Here is a 22,148-nt window from a genome sequence, read left to right as displayed (position 1 = left end):
AAATGAACAGTGGTGATAGCTGTACGGTATTGTCAATGGACTTAAAGCCACTGAACTGTGTATTTAAAAATGGTTAAGGCTGGGCGTGGTAATCGTAGCACTTTGGGAAGCCAAGGTGGGCGGATCACTTGAGGTTAGGAGTTTGAGACCAGCCTGGCCAACATGGCGAAACCCCGTCTCTACTAAAAATACAAAAATTAGCCAGGGGTGGTAGCATGTGCCTGTAATCCCAGCTACTCAGAAGGCTGAGGCAGGAGAATCGCTTGAACCTGGGAGGCAAAGGTTGCAGGGAGCCGAGACTGTGCCACTGACTCTAGCCTGGGTGACAGAGACTCTATCTCAAAAAAAAAAAAAAAAGGTTAAAATGATGAATTCTATGACATATATATAAAACAAAGAACTCCCATAAATGGTAGCATATCACTTAAAACTGTTTTGCATCTGAATTTTGTCACAAAATAATATGTCTTGGAGATCACAGCTTGTTTGAATGTACTAAGTTTATTCAACTAGTTCCCTATTGATGGGTATCTATGTTGTTTCCCAATGTTTGCTCTTCTGCTGAAGCTAAATAATGCTGAAATAAATAATTTAAGACATATCAATTTGTACATAGGTGAATACATCTGAAGCATAAATTTCTAGAAGTATAAAAGCTGGGTCAAAGAGTATGTATACACTTTTTAAATTTTTGTAGGTATTATCAAACTGCCTTCCATAAAGGGTGTCCTAACTCACAGACTACCCACAAAGTAGGTAAATACCATTTCCTCATGCTCTTGTCAACTAGTGAGAAATGTCTTCTGGATCTTTGACAATTTGACAGGTAATCTCAAAAAAAAAAGAAAAAGAAAAATGAAAAAGGAAAAAAGCATCTGGGTAGCCTTAACTAGCATTTCTCTAATGGCTGAGGTTAGGTGTATTTTCTTTTCTTTTCTTTTTTGATCTCAGCTCACCGCAGCCTCTGCCTCCCAGGTTCAAGCAATTATCCTGCCTCAGCCTCCCGAGTAGCTGGGATTACAGGCATGTGCCACCATGCCTGGCTAATTTTTGTGTTTTTTTTTTTTTTTTTTTAAGTAGAAATGGGGTTTCACCATGTTGGCCAGGCTAGTCTCGAACTCCTGACCTCAGATGATCAGCCTCCCTCAGCCTCCCAAAGTGCTGAGATTACAGGCGTGAACCACCGTGCCCAGCCAGGTATATTTTCATTTGTTTAAGAATCACTGGTAGTTTCTTTTTTTTTTAAGATGGAGACTCGCTCTGTCACTCAGGCTGGAGCGCAGTGGTGCGATTCTGGCTCACTGCAACCTCTGCCTCCTGGGTTCAAGTGATTCTCCTGCTTCAGTCTCCCGAGTAGCTGGGACTATAGACGCCTACCATCATGTCCAGCTAATTTTTGTAGTTTTAGTACAGACAGGGTTTCACCATGTTGGCCAGGCTAGTCTCCAACTCCTGACCTCAGGTGATCCACCCACCTTGGCCTCCCAAAGTGCTGGCATTACAGGCCACACTGGGCCCTAGTAATTTATTTCTGCTCTCCCTTATCTTCTTTGCCTATTTCCCTGATGGATGTTGATCTTTATCTAATTGCTTTATAGGAGCTCTTCATCTATGAGGAAAATCAGATCTTTGTCTATGATAAACACTGCAAATATTTTCTCAAGATTGTAAAAATTTTTGTTGTTGCCAGTTTTGGTCATATAGATATTTTCCATTTTTATATAGTTGAATTTATCAGTATTTTATTGTATGAGTTCTGGCTTTTATGTCAGAGATTAACAAAATTTCTTTTTCATGGTTTCTTTTGGTATCTTTGTTGTTTAATTTTATGTTTATTTAAATTTATAATTCATCTGGGAATCTATCCTGAAGTTAAGATGTGGAATATGGCTACAATTTTATTTTTCCAAATGGTTATTGAATTTTCAAACACCATTTGGAGAAAAATACATCTTTCCCCACTTACCTGATATGCCACTTTTACCATATATTTGCTAAACTTTCTATTTTGTTCAAATAACCTGTTTACTCATATATCATATAGTTTTAATTATTGTAGTGCTATAACGTTTTAATATCTGGTAAGGATAGATCCCCTTTCACTATACTTTTCAGAACTTTCCTGAGTTTCTTTTTCTTTTTCTTTTTTTGAGACAGGGTCTCACTTTGTTGCCCAGCCTGGAGTGCAGTGGTGAGATGACAGCTGCTCACTGCAGCCTCAACCTCCTGGGCTCAAGCAATCCTCACACCTCAGCCCCGCACCCCGGGTAGCTGGGAATACAGGCAAGTGCCACTCAGCTAATTTCTGTACTTTTTGTAGAAATGGGGTTTTGCCATCTTGCCCAGGCTGGTCTCAAACTCCTAGGCTCAAGTGATCCACCGACCTTGGCCTCCCAAAGTGCTGAGATTGATAACAGGAGTGAGCCACTGCATCCGATCCTAAGTTTCTTTTTCAATATGATTTTTTTTTTTTTTTTTTAGATGGAGTCTTGCTCTGTTTCCCAGGCTGGAGTGCAGTGGCACGATCTCAGCTCACTGCAAACTCCGCCTCCCGGGTTCACCCCATTCTCCTGCCTCAGCCTCCCGAGTAGCTGGGACTACAGGTGCCCGCTGCTATGCCCGGCTAATTTTTTGTATTTTTAGTAAAGATGGGGTTTCACCATGTTAGTGACGATGGTCCTGATCTCCTGACCTCGTGATCCGCCCGCCTCGGCCTCCCAAAGTGCTGGGATTACAGGCATGAGCCACCGCGCCCAGCCTTCAATATGATTTTTAAAATTAGTTCACGTAGTATCAACTTCCTCACAAGCAAATTCCCACTGGTATATCTAATGGGATCATATTAAAGATTAATTTAGGGAGGAAGGACATCTTTATGACATTAAAACCTACCTAGGGATAAGGTATTGCTTTGCAGTTTGTTCAAGCATTCATTCAATAGCATTTTAAAACTTTTTTCATACAGATGTGGCATATATCTTGTTAAGTTTATCTAAGGTATTTTATTAGTACTGACTCTTTTAAGATAATAGGTTTGTTATTTATTTATATTCAATCATCTTACTTCTCTTACTGTTTGCCATGATTTCTTAGTTGATGCTCTTGAATTTTCACCTCCTTACTTTTCTTATTTTAGACTTCTGTTTCTTCTAACTCCACTGGCTACTACCTCTAGAACAATGTTAAATAAGTGTGATAAGGACATCCCTATTTTGTTTCTATTCTTTTCTTTTTTTGTTTTTTGTTTGAGACAGAGTCTCACTCTGTCGCTAGGCTGCAGTGTAGTGGCTCGATCTTGGCTCACTGCAACCTCCACCTCCCAAGTTCAAGTGATTCTCTTGCCTCAGCCTCCCCAGTAGCTGGGATTAAAGGCACCCGCCACCACGCCCACACCAGCTAATTTTTGTATTTTTAGTAGAGATAGAGTTTCACCATGTTGACCAGGCTAGTCTTAAATTCCTGACCTCAGGTGATCCGCCCACCTTGGCCTCTCAAAGTGCTGGGATTACAGGTATAAGCAAGCCATCGCACCCAGCCAGAACATCCCTATTTTGCTCTTGACCTTAACAGGAATGTTCATAGCTAACAACTTATTAAACGTGTATATGAAAAACAGGTCAGAAACATTTCCAAAGCTTAAAATAGCTCCAATTACTATCACTGCTTTGAACTTACACAGCACTTTATTTACATAACTGAAAGGCCTTTTAGTTCAGAAAAGGAATAATTACAATTTTCCATATTTTATAGAAGGAAAAATAGACATTAGGAAAAAATAATAATTCTGCTTACAACCAAAAAGTAAAAGTGATTGGTGGCTTTGGAATGGAGGTGGTATCTCTGTGTCCTGACTTGGGGCTCCTACCAAGCCCCCAAAAGACAGGGAAAAGATGAAAGTTTAGAAAACTTCATTTAATAAAGTATAAAAAAATTATCAAGACCTGCTGGATTTTGATTGGAACTGCAACAAACCAACAGATCAATTTGGGGGGAACTGGTATCTTTATAATATTGAATTTTCCAGCTATAAATATGATGGATAACTTTATTTATGTCTTCAATTTCTCAATAATTTTCTTATAGTTGTGCGTGTGTGTGCATGCATGTGCGCACATGCGTGTGCAGGTGCCCTACGCATCGTTGCTTCTTCGTTTTTTTTTTTTTCTTGGTAGAGTTTCCTTCTGTTGTCCAGGCTGGTATTGAACTCCTGGTTTCAAGCGACTCTCCCATCTTGGCCTGTCAAAGTGTCCTGGGACTACAGGCATGAGCCACCACGTTGGCTATCTTTTAAAGATTTATTCCTGGCCGGGTGCCATGGCTCACGCCTGTAATCTCAGCACTTTGGGAGGCTGAGGCAGGTGCCTCACGAGGTCAAGAGATCAAGACCATCCTGGCCAACATGGTGAAATGCTGTCTCTACTAAATATACAAAAATTAGCTGGGCATGGTGGCACACGCCTGTAGTCCCAGCTGCTCGGGAGGTTGAGGCAGGAGAATCGCTTGAACCCAGGAGGCGGAGGTTGCAGTGAGCTGAGATCGTGCCACTGCACTGCAGCCTGGATGACAGAGCGAGACTCCGTCTCAAAAAAACAAAAAAACAAAAAAACAAAGATTGGCCAGGCGCAGTGGCTCACATCTATAATTCCAGCACTTTGGGAGGCTGAGGAAGGTGGATCACGAGGTCAGGAGATCAAGACCATCCTGGCCAACATGGTGAAACCCCGTCTCTACTAAAATACAAACAATTATCCTGGTGTGGTGGCGCATGCCTGTAGTCCCAGCTACTCAGGAGGCTGAGGCAAGGGAATAGCTTGAACCCAGGAGGTGGAGGTTGTGGTGAACCGAGATTGCACCATTGCACTCCAGCCTGGACAACAAGAGCGAAACTCTGTCTCAAAAAAAAAAAAAAGATTTATTCCTAGGTATTGAATGCAAATGGTAATAATTTTCTAATTGCTCACTGATGGGATACGGATACAGAAATAGAAATATTGGGGCCAGGTAAGGTAGCTCATGCCTATAATCCCAGCACTTTCAGGGAGGCTGAGCAGGGAGGATGCTTGAGGCCAGGAGTTTGAGACCAGCCTGGGCAACAGGGATACCTCATCTCCACAAAAAATAAATTAAAAAAAAAAAAAATTAGCTGGGAGTGGTGGTACATCCCTATAGTCCCAGCTACTTGGAAGGCTGAGATGGGAGGATTGCTTGCGCCTACGAGTTGGAGGCTGCAGTGAGTTATGATTGTACCATTGCACTCCAGTTTGGATAACAAAGCGAGATCTTGTCTCCAAAAAAAAAAAAAAAAAAAAAAAAACTTCATATTTTCATTTACTAATTTTAATAGTTTATCTGAATATCTCTTGGATTTTCTATATACCTAATGTTTTTGAAAAAAAAAAAAGGCCCTTTTGTTTTTCCTTTCAAATCTTTAGATCTTTTATCTTCCTTGCCTTACTGAGGACAGTTTTTAAATTAATGAAACGTTATAAAAATCTACTGTGAAGGGAACAAAACCTGCAAATAAATTAGGAATTGGCATGTTTCAAGAGCCCAGGTTCCTGGGAATTTTATCACGTAAGGGGTTATGGGTAGAGGTACTGTCTGCTAGATGTGGCCATCTGATTACTGTTTAACTCCTTTTTTTTTTTGAGACGGAGTCTCACCCTGTCACTCAGGCTGGAGTCCAGAGGAGTGATCTCAGCGCACTGCAACCTCTCCCTCACAGGTTCTAGCGATTCTCCTCCCTCAGCCTCCTGAGTAGCTGGGATTACAGGCATGCACCACTACAACTGGCTAATTTTTTTTTGTATTTTTAGTAGAGATGGGGTTTTACCATTGGCCAGGCTGGTCTTGAACTCCTGATCTCAAGTGATCCACCTGCCTCAGCCTCCCAAAGTGCTGGGATTATAGGCATGAGCCACTGTGCCCAGCTTGATTACTGTTTAAGTTAATGAAAACAATTCTTCAACAAAACTGAAAAAAGAACATAACCATTGGAAAAACAGGAATGTCTCCTTCTGTGTATGTAACAGAAGATGAAAAAATGATACCTCATCTAATTATCTTCAAAACTTCTATTTCAGAGAGACAAAAAAGTGCAAAAATATGATTTACATTTAATAGTGGTTATAGTTAATACAATGAAATTATAAATTCTCTAAAGCTTATATAACAAAACCCTTTTTCCTTGGAGGCTGGGGACAGTGAATTCCACAAGCTAGGCTGAAATCCCACTTTGTGATTACTAGATGCATTTTCTTTCGGGTTTTATCTCAAGATGAAGTTACTTATATTTCATTGTATGCCTGTTGTCCTACCTAATATTACTGGCACCTCCTTTAATTCTCAAAAGTGTGCCAGCTAGCTGTAGACTAACTAAAGAAGAATTACGAAAACCTAGGTTTTAGTTCTGGCCCACTCCTTGGGTAGTAACTTCACCTTTCTGACAATATCAGCATCTTTCTTCCAGGGTCATGTTGAGAATTAAATGAGATCCTGGATATAAAACTGGTAGATAAACTGTAGAATGCAACACATTTTCTTTCTTTGGTTTTTTTTTTTTTTTTTTTGTTACATACAGTCTCTTGCTCTGTCACCCAGGCTGGAGGGCAGTGGCTTGATCTCAGCTCACTGCAACCTCCACCTCTTGGGTTCAAACGATTCTCCTGCCTCAGCCTCCCTAGTAGCTGGGATTACAGGTGCACACCACCACGCCCGGCTAATTTTTGTATTTTTAGTAGAGACGGGGTTTTACCACGTTGGCCAGGCTGGTCTCTAACTCCTGATCTCAGGTGATCTGCCCGCCTCAATCTCCCAAAGTACCGGGATTACAGACATGAGCCACCATGCCCGGCCAGAATGTAACACATTCTAACAGGCATCTTTAGAAAGAAATTAATCCAAGTTATGTCAGTGAATATGGAGGAGTAGTGAGCTCTAAGGGCCATTACTTCATAGAAACAGTGAAAAAAGCAGAATAAACTATTGGAACTCTGTAAGATAGTCAAAGGTTTATAGGAACCAAGCAAATGCTTAATTAAGAAAAAAATGACGGAAACTTGGCAGGAGAGCTCTGTGGCATTTTAACTTATCCTCACTCCATCCCTTACTTTCTGTCTCAGTGACACCCTTAAAGATGGCAGCCTCTATTCCTGGTGTAAGATTGTGGTGATAGAGGAAGCAAAACAGCTCTAAGCTCAAAGAACTGTGGTCATCTGTTTTGACCTGTCAGGCAGCTTTCTAAACACTAATGCAAAGTGCTTGCCTTCATTTTGCTTAACTTGGAATTCCCTCGGTGGAGAAGTGTCTAAGGTTCTTCTGTCAAAACATTTTGTCTTAGTATGTTTGTGCTGCTATAACAGAATACCACAGACTGGGTAATTTATAAAGAACAGTTTTCTCACAGTTCTTGAGGCTGGAAAGTCCAAGATAAAGGTGCCAGCATCTGGCAAGGGCTTTCTTGCTATGTCATCATATGGCAGAAGGCAAAGGGCAAGAGTATAAGAGACAGCAAACCCATTCAGACAGAGCAGACCCATTTACATGAGCCCTTTTTATAAAAGCAATATCGTATTCACGAGGACAAGCCCTCATGACCTAAACACCTCCTAAAAGGCCCCACTTCCCAACACTGTTGCACTAGGGATTACATTTTAAGTCATGAATTTTGAAGGGAGCACAAAACATTCAAATCACAGCACATTTAAAGTCAAATGAACCAGCTGTTGCTGGCTGGGGCAAAGGTTATCAATTGGGGCCAACAGCAGATATGACAAAAGGCCTCAGAGGAAAAGATGAGGAGTGAGATGCTTTGGCCAATAAGGGTTTTGAAAAGTTTCCACACATTCCTGGGAGCCTAGAAGGCCACACACATGCCAACAATAGTGTACATGCTCAGAAAGGACCTAAGAAGGCCCTAAGATCTCATTTCTGGCTGACCTTTGAGCTCTGCACAAGTAGGAAGTAAAGGCAAAGCAGAGTTGTAATCTGCGTGGCTGAGTGTTGAAGGTGTGCTTCACCATACGCAGAGAAGTCAGCAGTGAAGACTGGGAGTTCTGTGGTTTTATTGGCTCCAGGTATTTACGAAAACCTCTGTCAAATCACTGGCTGATCACTAAGCTTATAGAACAGAGACTGTAGTAACCACATACAACAACAACAAAAATCTTTCATTTTTTGAGACAGGGTCTCACTCTGTTGCCCAGGTTGGAGTGCAGTGGCATGATCATGGCTCACTGCAGCCTCGACCTCCCTGGGCTCAGGTGATCCTACCACCTCAGCCTCCTGAGTAGCTGGGACCATGGGTATAGACCACCACACCTGGATAATTTTTGTATTTTTTGTAGAGACAGGGTTTTGCCATGTTGCCCAGGCTGGTCTCAAACTCCTGGGCTCAAGCGATCTGCCCACGTCAGCCTCCCAAAGTGCTGGGATTAAAGGTGTGAGCCACTGTGCCCAGCCAAAAATACAATCTTTAAAACAAACAAACAAAAGTCTAGAAGAGTCACTGAACAAACAACCATAACCTATAATAAGTATTAAGAACAAAGCCTGAGGATGGGGAGAATCTGATTTCCAGAGTTATCACATTATAATACCCAAAATGAGCAGTTTTCAACAAAAAATTATCAGGCATGCAAAGAAACAAGAAGGCACAGCCCATTCATAGGAAAGAACAAAATGAATAGAAATTGTTCCTGAGAAATTCCAGACACTGGATTTACTAAACAAATACTTTAAATCAATTGTCTTTTTTTTTTTTTTTTTTTTGAGACAGTCTCACTCTGTCATCCAGGCTAGAGTACAGTGGCGTGATCTTGGCTCACTGCAGCCTCTGCCTCTGCCTCAGCCTCCAGAGTAACCGGGATTACAGACATGTGCCACGACGCCCAGATAATTTTTTCTTTCTTTTTTTTTTTTTTTTTTAGCGGAGACAAGGTTTCACTATGTTGGCAGGCTGTTCTCAAACTCTCGACCTTAGGTGATTCACCCGCCTCGGCCTCCCAAAGTGCTGGGATTACAGGCGTGAGCCACCATGCCTGGCCTTAAATCAACAGTTTTAAATATACTCAAAGATCTAAAGGAAACCAGTAAAATGTCATAGCAAATAGTGAATATAAATAAAGAGACAAATTATAAAAACTAAATTCTGGGGCTGAAAAGTACAATAACTGAAATGAAAAATTTATTAGAAGGGTTCAACAGAAGATTTGAGCAGGCAGAGGATGAATGCACCTGAAGACAGGCCATTTGAAGTTATCCAGTCTGAGGAGCAGGAAGGAAAACAAAGGTAAAGAAAAATGAAGAGTCTGAGAGACCTGTGAGGCACCATTAAATGTTCCAACGTAAGTATAATGAGAGTTCCCGAAGGAAGCAGAGAAAGGAGCAGAAAAAATATTTGAAGAAATGGCCAAAAACTCCCCAAATCTGATGAAAGACCTGAACAAAAAAACTATCAATGGAGAATTCTATATCTAGGAAAACTATCTTTCAAAAATTAGCTCAGTGCAGTGGTGCATGCCTATAGTCCCAGCGACTTGGAAGGCTGAGGTGAGAGGTTTAGTTGTGCCCTAATTACCACCTGGTATTCTATATATTTATTTTTTAATTTATTTCCTGACTCCCCAACCTCTGCCCCAACATAAGAGAACAGAGATTTGGATTTGGGCACTGCTCTATACCTAACACCTAGAACAGTGCCTAGCACAGAAGTAGTATTCCATCAATTTTGATGGAATAAACACGATTAAATAAAAAAGCACAAATACCTACCGAGAATACATGTCATGGGGCAGGTTTCTTCCAGATTACTCAGAAATACTTCTTTTTTGTAGAACATTTTTGTGGGCTCATGCTCCGTTTCTTCTGGGTGAATGAAGATGGGGCCATAAAAATATGCAGCTCCATCTCGAACCCATACTTTTTCAATTCTTGGGGAGGAAAACATGTAAATTATATTAAAATAGTTTCCTTCTTGAAGGATTAATCTAACAAAAATTCCATTAATCAAAAACTTAGTAATGTGTACCATTCAGAGGAGTTTCACTGGCTGTTTTGGTAAGACAACTTCATTAATTTTTCCCCCATTAAACACATGAAAAGATACTTAGAAAAAGAGAAAGGAACATTTGGCTATTTTTCCAAGTGAAAAAAAAATTTTAACTTAATATCAAGGCACAAAACTTAATAGTTTTATCTAATGACCAGGTTTTCTTCCTGAGACGTTCATGATGAAAACAGAACTAAGCATTTGTCATTGGACTTGTGAACCAAACAAAGACATAAACCATCAATATCTGGGGTCAGATCACATGAGTGGCAGACATTCCTTTAAGACAGTGGTTTACAATCTTTTTGAAGGTCAAGATCTAATATCCCTGGCTGGGACCAGTGGCTCACGCCTGTAATCCCAGCACTTTGGGAGGCCAAGGTGGGTGAATCACGTGAGCTCAGGAGTTCAAGACCAGCCTGGGCAACATGGTGAAACCCCATCTCCATTAAAAATATAAAAATTAGCCAGCCGTGGCAGTGTGCACCTATAGTCCCAGCTACTTGGGAGGCTGAGGTGGGAAGATGGCTTGAGCCCAGGAGGTGGAGGTTGCAGTGAGCCAAGATCATGCCACTGCACTCCAACCTAGGTGACAGAACCAGACACTGTCTCAAAAAAAAAAAAAAAAAAAGATCTAGTGCCCCGGTTCACCCCTTCAGAATTTGATGAAAGCCATTATTCTTGACAACTAACCCATAAAGTTGACATTATTATTGCTCCATATTATAGTGATTCCTGACATGAAGTATCATACTTATTTCAGTTAATGGTAACTGCACTCTTCCTGTTCCTCAGGCTTACGCACAGGAGTCACCCTTGACTTTTTTATCTTTCTCAGACCCCACACTCCATTTATCAAGAATACTATTAATTTGACCTTCAAAATACTATCTTTTGCAATCACCCTGGTCTGAAGCATGATTGTTCTTGCCTGGATTATTGCAACAGCATCCTAGGTGGTGGATCTCCTTGCTTCTGCCTTGACTTTTCACAGTCTATTCTCAACAACCAATAGGCAGAGCAATCCTATTAAGATCTAAACCAAATGTCACTCTGTGCTTGAAACAATCGATGGCACTCCATTAACTCAGTAAAAACCCAAATCCCTATAACGGTCTCTGAGGCCCTATGTGATATGCACCCTACCCCTGGCACTTATCTCTTACTAACTCATTAATGGCTCACTCTCCTAGTAACAAACAGGCCTGGCATGCTTCTCCTCAGGTGTTTATACTGGCTGTTCCCACTGCCTGGAATCTTTTCTCCCTGGATATTCACATTATTCACTTTCTCAGCTTCTTCAAGTGTTGGTTCAGCTGCCGACTTCTCAGTGAGGCCTATATAAACCATTCTCCCTGCTCTGACCATGGGACACCCTTTTCCCCTTGTTCTGCTCTATTTTTTTCTACAGCATGTATCATGACCTAACATACTATACACTACTTATTCAAGATGTTGTTTGTCTTCACACTAGAAAAAAGCTCCCCAGGACTAAGAATATTTGTCTGTTTTATTCACTAATGTATCCACAGAGCCTGGTAAATAGTAGGTATAATAAATGCTTACTGAATGATGAACAGATATAAACTGAAGCCTAGAGGGCTAAATCATTCACCTAAGGACCTACAACTAACAGAGCTGGGACTTGGGGAATGAACTACTGTTCTTAGTCACTATCCTCTCCTACCCAACCCTATACCAGACTCTGCTGTGTTTGCCATTCAACCATACTGTCATCCTTTTGTCATTTACTTGTTCATCAAATATCTGAGCCCCTACTATGTTTCATGCACTATGATTTGAGCAGGGAATACAAGGGTGAAACCTGACAATAACACAATGAACACCAATATGTGATATATACGCTAAGGAGAAGGAAATATGTGGTGCTTTGAGAGTATGCAACAGGGAGACTTAACCCAGTCTGCAGTGGACAGGAAAGACTTCCTTTTAAGAAAGTGTCACTTCAAATTTATGCTAAAGGAGTCTACCATATGAAGTAGGCAGGGAGATTTCTGAGCTGAGAGTTCTGTAAATAGTGGAAGAAAACAAAAGAGCCCAAAGGAATAATTTAAAGAAGAAAGTGTGGTTGGAGGGGAACGTGGTGTGAGAAGAAGCTGGAGAAACTGCCAGGGGAAGGACTTTTGCCTTCATTCGAAGGGTGATTAATTTCTACTGGTTCCAAATTTCTCAGATTCAACCTCATCTTCCCTATTTCAATGACACTCACCTGCCCACACGAGGACGCACCAGGCCATGGGACTTGATGAAGACACAGTCGCCAACCTTCAGCCACATGTCATTGTAATGGAGCTGCTCAAAGTAGTGGCAACCTGGTTCACCATTGGACATTTCCACAGGGACATCTTCTTTTTCCTGTTGTAAAGAAAACTGGCTGAAGAAAGGTAGCTGATAATCAAGGAATAGAGAAGATAAGAAACGAAAGCAGACTTTTCTTTCACATTAACTTAAAAGAAAAAACAACCACTGGTTACATGGCTCACGTAATCCCAGCATTTTGGGAGGCCAAGGCAGGACGATCGCTTGAGCCCAAGAGTTTGAGACCAGCTTGGGCAACATAGTGAGACCTTGTCTCAACTAAAGAAAGAAATTAAAATAAAAAATTAGTCGGGCATGGTAGTGCATGCCTGTAGTCCCAGCTATTCAAGAGACTGAGGTGAGTAGATCACTCGAGCTCAGGAGGTTGAGGCTGCAGTGAGCTAGGATCATGCCATTGTACTCCAGCCTGGGTGACAGAGCAAGACCCTGTCTCAAAAAAAAACGTAAATAAAAACAAACAAAAAAACATAAAAAGAAACTTTGAAGGAGGCTAGGAAACAAAACAATTAGATTATTGAAATAAACGAAGTCTTATCAAGTATCTATTTTAAATTTCTAGTTAATTTTCATAAAACAGTATTATCCCAAGATGCTTTTATCCTGTCTCCCTCCTGCTCTCAATTCCCATTGCCTTTAGAAAGAAACAAACAAAAAAACTGGAGAGGATTTATCAGTATTTAAAAGCAGACTCATTCATGCATTACTATAGTGTAAGGGGCAAATTCTATACAAGCTTCCTCTCTATCACATTTACTGGGCTCCCTTAATGTCTTAACATCAACAATTGATAAGATTTAGGCCAGGCACAGTGGCTTATGTCATAACCCCAGCACACTGGGAGGACAAGGTGGGAGGACTGCTTGAGCCAGGACTTCAAGACCAGCCTGGGCAATACAGTGAGATCTCATTTCCAAAAAAATTTAAAAATTAGCTGTCTTTGGTGACGTGCGCCTGTATTCACAGCTACTTGGGAGGTTGAGGTAGGAAGATTGCTTGGGCCTGGGAATTGGAGTTTGCAGTGAGCTGAGATTGTGCCACTGCACTCCAGCCTGGGAAACAGAATGAGACCCTATCTCAAACAAGAAAACAAACCACAAAAAACAACTGATAGGTCTAAAATTTTTACTATTTTGATTTATTCCAACATGGAAAGGAATAGCATACCCTCTGTGATATAAACACCCTTTTTTTGTTGTTGTTGTTATTGTTGAGACGTAGTCTTGCTTTGTTGCCCAAGCTGGAGTACAGTGGCGCGATCTCGGCTCACTGCAAGCTCCGCCTGCTGGGTTCACACCATTCTCCTGCTTCAGCCTCTGGAGTAGCTGGGCCTACAGGCACCCGCTACCACGCCCAGCTAATTTTTTTTGTACTTTTAGTAGAGACGGGGTTTCACTGTGTTAGCTAGGATGGTCTTGATCTCCTGACTTCGCGATCCACCCACCTTGGCCTCCCAAAGTCCCAAAATCCAAAGGATTACAGGCGTGAGCCACCGCGCCCGGCCAAACACGCTCTGTTTTTTAATAAATTACAGCATCTGTCACCTACTGACTGCTATGGCTTTGGGCAAATTATCTGACCTCTTATGCCTTACTTTCCTCATTTGTAAAATGAAGATAATGATAGTGTGGCTACCAGATGGGGTTGTTTATGAAGCTTAAGTGACATAATCCATGCTCAAGTACATAGAAAAATGCCTGACTCATAAAAATCACTTAACAGACATCATTATTACTGTTGTTGTTTTATAGTCCTGACTAAAAAAGAAAAAGCAAAAAGAAGATACTTCTAACTAATGTAAAGATGGTAAAGAAGAACCACCATTTACTGAGAACCTAGCTGATAATTGGCACAAGGCTAGATGTTATAAATATATTAACTCCAAAACATATATAAGCTGAGGAAACTCCAAAGCCTCCAAGTTTTCTATAGCATCTTCCTGAGAATACTTCAAACTTCACACTTAAAAAAATTCCTCCTTTACAATGTCCAAATAATTTAACATTCTGATCTTTATGATTTCAAATGTGATACTGAAATGGTATTCTTGGAAAATCATTACGAATGAGGGAAGGCCGGGAGTGGTGGCTTACGCCTGTAATCCCAGCACTTTGGAAAGCCAAGGCAGGCGGATCAATTGAGGCCAGGAGTTCAACACCAGCTTGACCAATATGGTAGAAATCCATCTCTACTAAAAATACAAAAATAGCCAGGCATGGTGGCACGCGCCTGTAGTCCCAGCTACTTGGGAGGCTAAGACAGGACAATCACTTGAACCTGGGAAGTGGAGGCTGCAGTGAGCTAAGACTGCACCACTGCACTCCAGCCTGGGTGACAGAGCGAGACTCCATTTCAAAAAAAAAAAGCTCCTGAATGACCTGTCTTGGTCATGTAATATTGAAATAAAGATATGAGACCAAAAAACAAAAAAGACCAAGTAACTCATATACAGAGTTCCTAGAGACTTCTAAATACCAGGTAAGAAATCTAAGTTAATTATTATGCTGACTTTCATTGATAATCTTTTTTTTTTTTTTTTTTTTTTTTTTTAGACGGGAGTCTCGCTCTGTTGCCTAGGCTGGAATGCAGTGGCATGATCTCAGCTCACTGCAACCTCCACCTACTGGGTTCAAGTAATTCTCCTGCCTCGGCCTCCCAAGTAACTGGGATTATAGGCACCTGCCACCACGCCAACCTCCTCAGCCTCCCAAAGTGCTGAGATTACAGGTGTGAACCACTGCGCCCCACCGGATAATTCTTCTTTTAAAAGAAATTATTTTATGATTCCAACACATTCCCATACTGATAAAATATAAAAAATCACATTCTTTCCCAGCCCCATGATGTCGCCTCTTACGGAGAATCTTTCGGAGCACCTGTTTGAGTACTACCACTGGAGCATATTCTTTGTCATCAAACTGCTGGGTCAAAGACACCGGGCCGGGCATGGTGGCTCACGCCTGTAATCCCAGCACTTTGGGAGGCCAAGGTGGGTGGATCATGAGGTCAGGAGATCGAGACCATCCTGGCTAACATGATGAAACCCCGTCTCTACTAAAAATACAAAAAATTAGACGGGTGTGGTGGTGGGCGCCTGTAGTACCAGCTACTCAGGAGGCTGAGGCAGGAGAATGGTGTGAACCCGGGAGGTGGAGCTTGCAGTGAGCTGAGATCGCGCCACTGCACTCCAGCCTTGGGGACAGAGCAAGACTCCATCTCAAAAAAAAAAAAAAAAAAAAAAAAGACACCGATGGGGCGGGGGCAGTGGCTCACACCTGTAATAACCAGCACTTTGGGAGGCCCAGGCAGGCAGATCATCAGAGGTCAGGAGTTTGTGACCAGCCTGGCCAACATGCTGAAACCCTGTCTCTACTAAAAATACAAAAATTAGCTAGGTGTGGTGGTGCACACCTGCAATCTCAGCTACTCAGGAGGGTGAGGCAGCAGAATCACTTGAACCCAGGAGGCAGAGGTTGCAGTGAGCTGAAATCACGCCACCGCACTTCAGCCTGGGCAACAGTGAGACTCCATCTAAAAAAAAAAAAAAAAAGACACCAATAGGAGAAAAGTGTGTGTGGTCTCATCCTATACCAGGCTACACATATTATCAGTCTTTTCAACTCTTGCCATCCTGTTAGGTATTATACAAACTATTAGGTTAACTAATACATGTTTTTTGCTGCCTTCTTTCTGTAAATTATCTATTTGGGTCTCTGCTCATTTTTGTAGTCCTACTTTCCCCCCTACACCCTAAAGAGCTCTTTGTATATTAGAAACAGTAGTCCCTAGACTGTTTTATTAACCTTGTATTTTCAATCATAAATCAATAAAATGATCAATGGTTTTATATAATGAACAGAAAATCCTCATCTATTCCAAGTTTATTATTGAAAAAAAATTATAGGTAAATGACTGTTTTCTAAATTAAATAAAATCCTAAAAATTTTCTGTAGAGACAAGGTCTTGCTGTGTTGCCCAGGGTGGTCTGGAACTCCTGGCTTCAACTGATCCACTTGTCTTGGCATCCCAAAATGCTGGGATTACAGGTGTGTGACACTGTACTGGGTTTTAATTTTGTTTTTTAACTGTAGTTTTATAAAATGTAATACATCTGGCAGGGCAAAGCTCTAATTTTTAAATGAAAAAAAATCCCTCAGTTCACTGTCAAAGGGCAAAGCTCTCTTTCATACCCTTTTTTCCCCCTTCTTTTCTGGTGACTGTCACATATTTATTCTTAATAAGAATGCTAGAATAATTTTGTCAAGTTTCAAAAACAATCTATGCAAGTCTTTTATGTCCTTCAGTAAATTTTTTTCCTAGAGGTTCTATATATTCCTTGTTAAGGTTATTTCTTAATGTATTTTGTTGTTAGTGTGAAATGGATATTTTATTCCATAAGATTTTTCTAACAGTTGCTAAACTGTATTCAACACTTTCACTTTAGTTTCAAAAGTCTTATTAGTTTATATACGAAGACTATTCATTTACATATGGATTTTGAAATTTCTATTTGCTAAATTTTTCAGTTAATTTCCCCTAATTATCTGCAAAAAAGTATTCTTGCTTTTTTTTTTTTTTTTGACACGGTGTTGCTCTGTTGACCAGGCTGGAGTGCAGTGGTGCAATCACAATTTACTGCAGCCTCTACCTCCTGGGCTCATGGGATACCCCCATCTCAGCCATCCAAGTACTTGGGTCTACAGGCATGTGCTACCATGCCTGGCTAATTTTTGTACTTTTTGTAGAGATGGGGTTTCACCATGATTCCCAGGCTAGTCTCAAAATCCTGGACTCAAGCGATCCACCTGCCCTGGCCTCCCAAAGTTCTAGGATTACAGGTATGAGCCAACACGCCTGCCCTCTTGCTTCTTTATTGTCAATATTTTTACTGCTTTTGTTTATCTAACTACATTGGCTAATTTCAGAAAAATATTAAGTAACACTAGAACAGTAAGCCCCTTTGTCCAGTGTGTAACTTTAAAAAGGAATTTGTTTTATAGGTTTTAGGCTTGAGACACAAATATGAATTAAAAAAAAAATTACACTAGAAGAAATACCTATTGAAAGTCTTAAAAAAAATCAAGATGGGTTCTCTACCAAATAATTTTTCCTTTGATCTAATGGAATAATGAATGAAATTTAAAGATCTCCCTAACTTTGAACAATTCTTGCTTTCTTAGAATGAATTCCCACTTCTTGGTCATGTTGTTCTCAAAGAAGTGATTTGATTTCACTTACTTTTTTCCCTCCAGTAATTTTTGCATCAATATACATGAATAAGACTGAGTTGCAGTTTTTTGTTTTTATTTTTCAGGTTGTGAAATCAAGATTATCCTGGCTTTGCAAAACCAACTGGAAATTTCTTGTTCTCCCTGCTCTGAAACAGCTTCAACAGTATAATAATCATAGGTCCCTTGAAGAAAAAGTCACCTATGGAACTGTCTGATTTCAGTACTCTTTGGGGTCAGTTCTATGATACTTTAAAAAATTTCTTCATGTTGTTGTACATTCTGTATTGTATCTCTTCTTGATTCCATTTTGGTAATTTGTAATATCCTAGACAATTAGCCATTTTATTTAGGTTTTCAAATTTATTAGCAGAAATATACAGTCTTTACATTTCTTCCACATTTATTTATTTATTTTTTGAGACAGAGTTTTGCTCTTGTTGCCCAGGCTGGACTGCAATAGCGCGATCTCGGCTCACTGCAACCTCTACCTCCTGGGTTCAAGCGATTCTCCTGCCTCAGCCTCCCAAGTAGTTGGGATTACAGGCACCCACCACCTCACCTGGCTAATTTTTTGTATTTTTAGTAGAGACAGGGTTTCACCACATTGGCCAGGCTAGTCTCGAACTCCTGACCTCAGGTAATCCACCCACTTCGGCCTTCTAAAGTGCTGGGATTACAGGAGAGCCACTGCACCCGGCCTTCTTCCACATTTTGGGTCGAAGTTTAACCCCTTTCTTTTCCCATTATTAGATAGTTGGCAGTTTATCTAATTGGACTTGTCAAATAATTAGCTCTTAGATTTACTTCCAATTTTTTTTTTTTTTGAGACAGAGTCTCACTCTGTTTCCCAGGCTGGAGTAGAGTGGTGTGGTCTTGGCTCACTGCAGCCTCCACCTCCCGGGTTCACGCCATTCTCCTGCCTCAGCCTCCCGGGTAGCTGGGATTACAGGCACGTGCCACCACACCCAGCCAATTTTTGTATTTTTAATAGAGATGGGGTTTCACCATGTTGGTCAGGCTGGTCTCGAACTCCTGACCTCGTGATCTGCCTGCCTTGGCCTCCCAAAATACTGGGATTACAGGCGTGAACCAATGCGCCTGGCCTGATTTACTTTTAAATTATAATGTACAGTTTTGAAAGTGTAAATTTCTTTCTGTTATCGTTTCCTTCTTTCTGTTTGGCTAAGGTTTTGTGTTGTTGCTCTTTTTCTAAGTTTGAATACTTTATTCACTTATTTTCTGGAATAGGTGTTTTGAGATGTAAAATTTTTTCTGTGTGGCTATTATCTGCATACCTTTTCCAAGTTAAAATTGTCTTCAGCTCGACTGTCCTCTGAGTTGTCTGTATTCTTCTCATCATCACCTTTATCTGCATTTGCAAATACAGAGGCCACGCGAACCACAGGCAGAGGCACATCCCGAGGGACAAACCTAACTGAGCTGATGGGCATGGTCCACAGTTTAATTTTCTTAAAAGATTTGGTTTTGGCAGAATACCGTGATTCACAGACAAAAACATCCTCATCTCGGAAGTTTTCTGGGCATAACTTAAAGTATTCCTGGGGGGTGGGGAGGGCATAAGAATAAAACTAGTTAGGTGAATTTTCTGAAAACCAATAAAAAAAAAAAAAAAAAAAAGCAAATAACCAACCGACCAAACAAAAGCTGAACTGATTAGACTTTCTGGCAGTTAACAAAAAATAATAAATGACCAGAGATTTAGAAGTATTTCTTTGGCTACAGAATGGACTTATTATATACACACCCTTTAAATTATAAAAACAAATAATTCCATTTAGTTTATAATTGCTCTTTGAAAACATATGAACATTTCATATAGCTATAATGCTCCTTAATGCTTTGAAGAGGGCTCGTATGTGTGTATCAGACAGATACACAAAAGCACACATTATTACCTAAAAACCAAACTGAAAATTTGTAATGATTATCCTTCAAAAAACATCATACTTAAAAATTAGCCTGGCAATATGAATAACTTAACCTAATTGCATTACAGCCAAATAGTGTAAGCAGCAAGTGGTCTTTCACAATCAAGTTCAGGTTAATTTCTTCCCAAATCTTTACATATAGCTATATAGACACGGCTTAAAAAATAGCTTAAAACAGAGTTCCTAATTTTGTAAATATCGATTATTTTCTGTATTTTAAAATTTTATTCCTAGGGAATGAGTGATACTTTGGGATTTAATGAGTTTCTTACCTTGACAAACATGACCACACACTTGCCTAGAATTTTACTAACTGGAACTTTGTTGTAATAGTCACTCTTAAAAACTTCTTTTTCTAGAAATTTTCGTGTAGCCAGGTGGAATGTTTCATTTGGTCGGTAAAACCAACAGCCATACAACCATTTTTCACCTCAAAAATGGGGGGTGGGGGAAGGGGAAGAGAAAGAGAATAATTGTTAACAGAAATCACTTTTTTTTTTTTTTTTTTTTAAGAGACTGGGTCTCACTATGTTGCCCAGGCTGGACTTGAATTCCTGGGCCAAAGTGGTCCTCCAACCTCAGCCTCCTGAGTAGCTGGGACTACAAGTATAAGTCACTGTGTCCAGCTCAGAAATCACACATTCTTTGCAAAATTAGGAAATACACCATCAATCCATTCTGCCATGATCTGAACCTAGCACTGTGCTTATTTTTACAGCTACAGTTTCTTAATATAATTATCCATAGGAGAAATAATACTCTAAAAATAATAAAGTGTAATGAGGCCTAAAAAATGCATGCTACTTTTTCCCCCTCATATATATATATATCCACCCTCAACCTCTTGGGCTCAAGTGATCCTCCTGCCTCAGCCTCTCAAGTTGCTGGGACCACAGCAAGTGCAACCACACCCTGCTAATTTTCTTATTTTTTCTAGAGAAGGGGTCTTGCCACGTTGCCCAGGCTCTTCTTCATATTAAAAGCCATATAAAATACATAATGAGGAGGACAGGTGATGAGACCTGCTCCACTCTGCTCTGGTTAGTACATATGTAGAGTTGTGCACTTTAGTAAGGGGATAGATATGCTACTAAAGGACATATTTAGCTCTCTGGTGAAGGAATACAAAAGTATTTCATGTGATAGGCAGCTCAAAGAACTGGATTGCCTAGATCACATTTCCACCAACTTTTGGCTTCATTAATTTCTATGCATACTCCATGTCTCAATTTAAAGGCAACTGTTTTAGAAAGCCTTTTTGAAAACAAATGCTAAGCCAAGGCATGTCATTCTATAATAATTTCTTTTTTGATCATAATCTTCCTTACTGGAGTAGTTTTGCAAGGGAAAATATGAGCTTTTTGTTCTTCTGAATCTATGTCACTCTACATAAAGTTTGGCTCAAAGTATGTTTTTAATAAGTATCAATTGAATGAATGAATCTCAACCAGACTTTAAGAAGCTGTATTTCTTTTTTTTTTTGAGACAGTCTCACTCTGTCACCCAGGCTGGAGTGCAGTGGCGTGATCTCGGCTCCCTTGCAAGCTCCGCCTCCTGGGTTCACACCATTCTCCTGCCTCAGCTTCCCAAGTAGCTGGGACTACAGGCACCCGCCACTAGGCCTGGCTCATTTTTTGTATCTTTTTAGTAAAGACGGGGTTTCACTGTGTTAGCCAGGATGGTCTTGATCTCCTGACCTCGTGATCTGCCCACCTCGGCCTCCCAAAGTGCTGGGATTACAGGCGTGAGCCACCGCGCCCGACCTAGAAGCTGTATTTCTTTTGACTCAACTATGACACTTGCCCAATAGGTCCTATGTTTTTCATATGATGGGTGCTTACTTACATTTATTGATATATTGAACAATTATTATGGAAAGACTTAAGATGTCTGAGTTAAAATTTTCTTCCCTGAGGAGCAAGGAAAAGTCAAATAGTCATATCTCACTAAACTGTCCTTTGATTTAAAACAAACTTACCAGCTGAATCCTCCCACAGTCTTTCAATACAGACGATATGTGGTTGTAGGTTGGCCTCTGCAGGTTCCACATAGACGTAATCTCCAACATGGTACATGCTGTTTTTAAAGCTACAGTCCTGGCTGTATGTGCGATGTAAGCCTGAGAGGCCTGCAGCACCAGAGGAATCTTCACTCTTTTCAGCTTCTTAGGTAAAAAAATAAATAAATAAAGCAAAAAGGTACTCACCAAAGGGATGCTGAAGTCAAGAGGTAGGGTTCAAACAACACATACTAATAACACATTTAATACATTTAATTCCATTTGCAACATGCGAAGGCAGGAATCAGCAATAGTATGATCTTCACATTCCTAATAGCCTCTACTCAAAACTGTATTTTTGAATTGCAACCATCATTAATTTAAATGAATATATAATTACACAAAGGATGTAGAGAATAAAAACATCACCTTACTAATATACGATCATATGGCCATTTTGGATAATATCGAAAGGCACAAAGAAGTACATATGTCGTTTCAAATCAAGTAATTCTAGAGATAATCTCTGATATACTTCATCTCCACCTTAATGCTTCTCAATGTGTTTCATTTCACTAACAGTT

The 22,148-nt window shown here is 40.4% G+C and overlaps 1 protein-coding gene across 50 annotated transcripts in view; it reads right to left on the bottom strand.

Annotated features, from left to right (window-relative positions):
• PBRM1 (polybromo 1) overlaps window positions 1–22,148 on the bottom strand; it is a 144,293-nt gene that overhangs the window by 21,393 nt on the left and 100,752 nt on the right. For 29 of the 50 annotated variants that reach the window (XM_054483905.2, XM_063661081.1, XM_063661083.1 and 26 more), the window contains 5 exons: window positions 21,544–21,729; window positions 19,838–19,995; window positions 18,912–19,175; window positions 12,279–12,424; window positions 9,772–9,929 (listed from right to left, as the gene is read on the bottom strand). In XM_054483905.2, coding sequence (XP_054339880.1) covers window positions 9,772–9,929; window positions 12,279–12,424; window positions 18,912–19,175; window positions 19,838–19,995; window positions 21,544–21,729 — 912 coding nt within the window. The remainder of the gene's footprint in view (window positions 1–9,771; window positions 9,930–12,278; window positions 12,425–18,911; window positions 19,176–19,837; window positions 19,996–21,543; window positions 21,730–22,148) is intronic. The other 21 variants (XM_063661068.1, XM_063661073.1, XM_054483913.2 and 18 more) reach the window with 3 other exon arrangements.

This window comes from Pongo pygmaeus, chromosome 2, assembly GCF_028885625.2.
Source record: "Pongo pygmaeus isolate AG05252 chromosome 2, NHGRI_mPonPyg2-v2.0_pri, whole genome shotgun sequence".
In the NCBI taxonomy this organism is placed as follows: Eukaryota; Metazoa; Chordata; class Mammalia; order Primates; family Hominidae; genus Pongo; species Pongo pygmaeus.
This window is presented reverse-complemented; position numbering and strand designations above follow the sequence as displayed.